Here is a 6,162-nt window from a genome sequence, read left to right on the forward strand (position 1 = left end):
ATGGGGTTTTGTTCAGGAGTGATGTGATCATGCACCTGTTCACCAAGTAGCAGGCAGTGTTAACCGCTTCAGCCCAGAAGTTCTTCGCAATTCCACTGTCGATTAGCATTGTTGTTGCCATCTTTTCAAGAGTTCTGTTCTTCCTTTCCACTACTCCATTTTGCTGGGGAGTTCTGGGAGCTGAGAAGTTGTGAGTGATGCCATTTTCATTGCAGAACTCATCAAATTTGGCATTGTCAAATTCTGTTCCATGATCTGATCTAATGCATGCGAATCTAGATTCCATCTTCACCTGGATTTTCTTCACAAAGGCCACAAACACCTCAAAGGTTTCATCTTTAGTTCTAAGAAACAGAGTCCATATGAATCTGGAGTAGTCATCTACTATCACAAAGATGTATCTTTTTCATCCCCTACTTTGCACTCTCATAGGACCACATAGGTCCATATGCAGAAGCTCGAGTGGCTTTGAGGTGCTCACATTCCTTTTAGACTTAAAAGAGGAGTTCACATATTTTCCTCTAACACAGGCATCACACACTTTTTGTACCTTGAACTTTGACATGGGCAGACCATGGACCAGGTCCTTCTGAATTAGTTTGTTCAGAAGAGAGAAGCTTATGTGCCCCAATCTTATGTGCCAGAGTTCAGCATCATCATCAACAGCTTTCAGACAACTCAGATCACCACTTTGTAAGGACTCAAAATCAGCAACATAGATGTTCTTGTATCTCTTGGCCACAAGTACCACTTCACCAGTTATCAGATAAGTAAATGTACATATCTTGGACAAGAATTCCACCTTGTTTACTTTATCATAGATCTGAGAGACACTCAGGAGACTGTACTTAAGACCATTGACATAGTACATATTTTCAATAGAATGAGTGAGTGACTTCCCGACTTTTCCAACTCCAAAAATGTACGCCTTTTTCCCATTGCCAAAGGATACACTCCCTCCTTGCAGGGCTTTTAGTGAAAGAAAGTCCATGGTGTTCTAGTCATGTGCTTTGAACACCCACTATTCATGAACCATTGTGTTACATCTCGCGTTTTCGTACGTTAAAATTTCGTTTTTAGTTAACCGATGTAGACTCGGGAATGAGATCATCTTGACGTTAACGTACTTACGCTATTTATAACAAGTGATAAATAAGTGTTATGAAGGATAAAGGGGTACACGGATTAAAGAAAACAAGTTTCGTTGAAAGTGGTCAATTTGGAATAAAATATGGGTCGAGCGATAATACCTGATAATTATAAACTAGTACCATGCAAGGTACCATATGACCGTGGTAGTATAATATATAAAGTATATATAAAGTATTTTTAAAAAAATAAATAGAATTTTAAGTAATTTGTGGTAAATTTTAAATTATACGGGTAATTGATTAATTATCGGGTAATGGGACATTACCCCATTAACTAATAAGTGGATAAAATTAAATAATTATAAGACACATGGCAGCCCTCCCTACATATGCCACGATGTACTCAATGTGTTAAGCAGCATACCGGGCAGTGCCATATGAGATTAGGTGTTTGTTATACTTGTGGTTATCCGGGCCACGTTATGAGAGGTTGTCCGATGAGATGTGATGCAAGCATAGCTCAGCCAGCGGGATCTGTAGTTGGATCGTCATCATCAGTATGCCCCCTGGGCAAGGTCCCTAAGCACCAATGAGTCGTGGTAGAGGTAGAGGCGGAGCATCTAGCTCGAGCAGCCCTCAAAACCGCATTTATGTGTTGGCAGGATGACAGGACCAAGAGTCATCGCCTGATGTTGTTACAGGTATATTATTAGTCTCCTCCTATGATGTATATGTACTGATTGATCGAGGTTCCACCTTATCATACGTTACTCCGTTGGTTGCTAGTAAGTTTGAAATAAAACCTGAATTGGTTAAACCTTTTGAGGTGTCTACACCTGTTGGGGATTCAGTGATAGCTAAGCAGGTATATAGGGGTTGTATAATAATAGTTCATGGTCGACCTACTATAGAAGACTTAATCAAGTTAGATATGGTAGAATTTGATGTTATAATGGGTATGGATTGGTTGGCTTCTTGTCATGCCAACGTTGATTATAGATCAAAGATAGTTCGATTTCAATTTCCAGGGGAACCTATTTTGGAGTGGAAAGGTAACACGACATCGTCGAGAGGTAGATTTATTTCCTATCTCAAGGCAAGGAAGATGATCAGAAAGGGCTGTATTTATCACTTGGTTCGGGTTCAGGATGTGGAAGTAGAGTCACCAACCATTCAGTCCATCCCTGTGGTAAATGAGTTTCCAGATATCTTCCCTGATGAACTTCTGGGTCTCCCGCCAGAGCGAGAAATTGAGTTTTCTATTGACCTACTACCAGATACTCACCCAATATCTATTCCTCCCTATAGAAAGGCCTCTGCGGAGCTGAAATAGTCAAAAGAACAACTAAAGGACTTGCTTGAAAAAGGTTTTATCAGACCTATTACATCACCGTGGGGAGCACCTATGTTGTTTGTAAGGAAGAAAGATGGTTCCTTACGAATGTATATTGATTATAGGCAACTGAATAAGGTGACGATCAAGAATAAGTACCTGCTCCCGAGGAATGACAATTTATTTGATTAGTTGCAAGGTGCCAAGTGTTTTTCAAAGATAGACTTGAGGTTCGGGTACCATCAAGTAAGGGTTAAGGATGAAGATATTCCAAAGACAACATTCAGGACTAGATATGGACACTTTGAGTTCTGGGTTATGTCGTTCGGTCTGACCAATGCCCTAGCAGTATTCATGGATTTGATGAACCGTGTGTTCAGGCCTTTCTTAAATCTGTTTGTTTTGTATTTATTGATGATATATTGGTATATTCTCGTTCAGAGGATGAGCATGCTGGTCATCTGCGTACTGTGCTTAGAGTTCTACAAGAAAGGAAGTTGTATGCAAAATTTTCTAAGGTGAATTCTGGTTGAACTCTGTAACTTTCCTTAGGCATATCATTTCGGGTGAAGGCATCTGGGTGGATACACAAAAGATTGAGGCAGTAAAGACTTGGCCTAGGACCACAACACCGACGGAGGATCGTAGCTTTCTTGGTTTGGCAGGTTATAATAGGAGATTTGTGGAAGGATTTTCTTCCCTTTCAGCACCTTTAACAAAGCTGACTCAGAAGGGAGCAAAGTTTCAATGGACTGATACTTGTGAACGGAGTTTCCAGGCATTAAAGGACATGTTAACTTCAACACCGGTTCTAACGCTCCCAGAAGGGACCGATGGTTATGTTATCTATTGCGACGCTTCAGGCGTTGGATTGGGTTGTGTGCTAATGTAGCATAGTAAGGTTGTGTCTTATGCTTCTAGACAATTAAGAAAGTACGAGAAGAACTACCCGACCCATGATTTAGAGTTAGCTGCGGTGATTCATGCACTAAAGATGTGGAGGCACTACTTGTATGGCATTCATACTGATATCTATACAGATCATAAGAGCCTCCAGTACATCTTCAAGCAAAAGGAATTGAATCTTCGTCAAAGGAGATGGTTGGAGCTACTTAAAGACTATGATGTTGATATTTTATACCATCCGGGGAAGGCGAACATAGTTGCCGATGCTCTCAGCCGTAGATCTATGGGTAGCTTGTCGTATTTGCAGCCAGAAAAGAGGGGAATAGCCCATGAGGTTCTTGGAGTTCAGTTACTGGACTCAGGTGACATTGGAATTACTCTTCAGGATACGACAACATCCTCTTTAGTAACTGAAGTAAATGAACGCCAGTACAAGGATCCTGTGTTAGCTCATTATAGGGATACCACCCTTCAGAAGGAGAAGACGCCATTTGAAATTACAGAAGATGGGGTCCTCAGATATCGAGGAAGATTATGTGTACCTAATGTTGCAGGGTTGCTGATAGCATCCTAGGAAGATCAAATCTATTCAAGGACAAGGATGAAGCTTTGGAATCTCAAAGAGGGCCTTTAACAAGATCTCAAGCTAAAAAGATGCAAAACAAGGTCATTGGACTTCAGGAGCGATCAAAGAAGTTGTTAGTTGAGAGGAAGAGCTTAAGGATAAAGTATATGAGTTATCTAGGTGTTATAATTATTTTGTGGCCCAAGTTCATATCCAAGAAGAGGTGAATTAGATCCCAAGAAACATCCTCTGAAGAAAGTCCAAATCAGGCCACTGTTGGACAATTTTGGCATCTAAAATGTGTCCAAACTTGTAGCCCATGAAGTTCTACATAAAATCACGTTTTTAATAGAATAAAAAGGACTTACTTGATGTCAAAGAAGGGTAAAATAGGCGTGCTATATGTTGAGTGCAAGTTGGTGCCAAGTTGCTTGCAAATTTCCTTCAAGATTTCCAAGATTCTATCCAAGAATGGTTTGAGAGTTATTCTCATATATTTTAGGACTATATTTATTGTTTTCCTAGTTAGTTAAGGTTATGTTTCCTTTTCTTAAGATTTTTGGAATTACTTTCCGAGAATGACTTGGTTTTTGCTTCCTAGTATTTTTTTTTCCTAAGGTAGTTGGACTTGTTGTCCAAAGTAGTTTAGGACTTTATTTCCTTGTTTTTTTAGCCTTAATTTCGTGACCCCCTCCTACCTATATAAGGGGTATCTTCTTTATTTTTAGACTCAGATTATTCAGATTATTATCAATAAAAATTATGAGATTTTTCTTACACTCTTGTGTGTGGCTACTCTTGGATTTATTCTTCAACCTTTAAGACTCAACTTAAGGTGGTAAGATTAAACTCTTTCGAAATCTTAGATCACTTCTAGGTATTCAAAAAAGATGATAAGTTTAGGCTTATTGTTGTTCTTGTTATTCTAAAGGGTCGGGTTTCACAATCTATCTCTTGTTTTTAATTCTCTACCAAAGGCGATTAGTTCTTTGTTAGCTAATTATTGTTGTTAGGATTCAATTTCAAGAATAGACTTCTTGAATTCAATCTATCTTTAATTTTCCGTCCTTTTTCGTTTCTTTATTTTCTTTTAACTTCCGCATGTTTCTTGACTTTCTTGTTTTTTCTTTAGTAATTCTTGAATCCCCTATCGTGTTGTTATTAGCTGCGTCGGCAGGTTATGGGAGAAACTCACTATTCCCGTTATTCTATCCATCCAGGAGCGACAAAGATGTATCATGACATTAGGAAAATATATTGGTGGGACAGAATTTAAAGAAAATAGCAGAATTTGTTGCTCAGCGCTCTAACTATCAGCAGGTTAAGATTGAGCATCAAAAAGCCGGTGGATTATTGCAGGCTATGGAGATTCCGACTTGGAAATGGGAAATAATCAATATGGACTTCATCGTAGGCTTACCTTGTACCCAGCGTAAGTTCGATTCGATATGGGTGATTGTTGATAGGCTCACAAAGTCAGCCCATTTTTTGCCCGTTAGAACTACATATTCCTCAGAAGATTATGTGAGGCTTTATATCAAGGAGATAGTACGACTTCATGGTGTCCCTGTATCTATTATCTCGGATAGAGGAGCTCAATTTATAGCTAACTTCTAGAGGTCCTTCCAAAAGGGATTGGGGACTCAAGTAAGTCTTAGTACAACATTTCATCCCCAGACAAACGGACAGGCTGAGCGTACTATTCAAACACTGGAGGATATGTTACGAGCTTGTGTAATAGACTTCAAAGGTAGCTGGGATGATCATCTGCCGCTTGTTGAGTTCGCATATAATAATAGCTATCATTCCAGCATTCAGATGGATCCATACGAAGCTCTTTACGGACGAAAGTGTAGGTCGCCTATAGGGTGGTTCGACATTGGAGAATCTGGATTACACGGGCAAGACCTGGTTCAGCAAGCCATAGAAAAAGTAAAGCTTATCTGGGATCGATTATTGACAGCTCAGAGTCGTCAGAAGTCATATTCTGACGTGAGACGTCAAGATTTAGAGTTCGGGGTTGATGACTGGATATTCTTAAAAGTATCGCCTATGAAGGTTGTGATGAGATTTCATAAGAAAGGCAAACTTAGCCCACAGTATATTGGGTCTTATAGGATCATTCAAAGAGTGGGCTGAGTAGCTTATGAGTTAGAATTGCCCTCGGAATTGGAGTCTGTCCATCCAGTTTTTTACGTATCTATGTTACGAAAGTGCATTGGCGATCCTACCCGAGTGGTGCCCACGAATGATGTACAGATTATAGA

The 6,162-nt window shown here is 39.6% G+C and overlaps 1 protein-coding gene across 1 annotated transcript; it reads right to left on the reverse strand.

Moving 5' to 3' along the window:
* Window positions 1–406: 406 nt before the first annotated feature.
* On the reverse strand, window positions 407–991 carry LOC138871365 (uncharacterized mitochondrial protein AtMg00300-like). The gene has a single exon (XM_070149236.1). The coding sequence runs from the start codon at window positions 989–991 to the stop codon at window positions 407–409; it is 585 nt and encodes a 194-aa protein (XP_070005337.1).
* Between the last annotated feature and the right edge of the window lie 5,171 nt (window positions 992–6,162).

This window comes from Nicotiana sylvestris, chromosome 6 (assembly GCF_000393655.2).
Source record: "Nicotiana sylvestris chromosome 6, ASM39365v2, whole genome shotgun sequence".
NCBI lineage: Eukaryota > Viridiplantae > Streptophyta > Magnoliopsida > Solanales > Solanaceae > Nicotiana > Nicotiana sylvestris.

What these genes read in the sequence shown, in the direction of transcription:
- LOC138871365 (XM_070149236.1), bottom strand. Translation starts at nt 991, where the DNA reads ATGGACTTTCTTTCACTAAAAGCCCTGCAAGGAGGGAGTGTATCCTTT.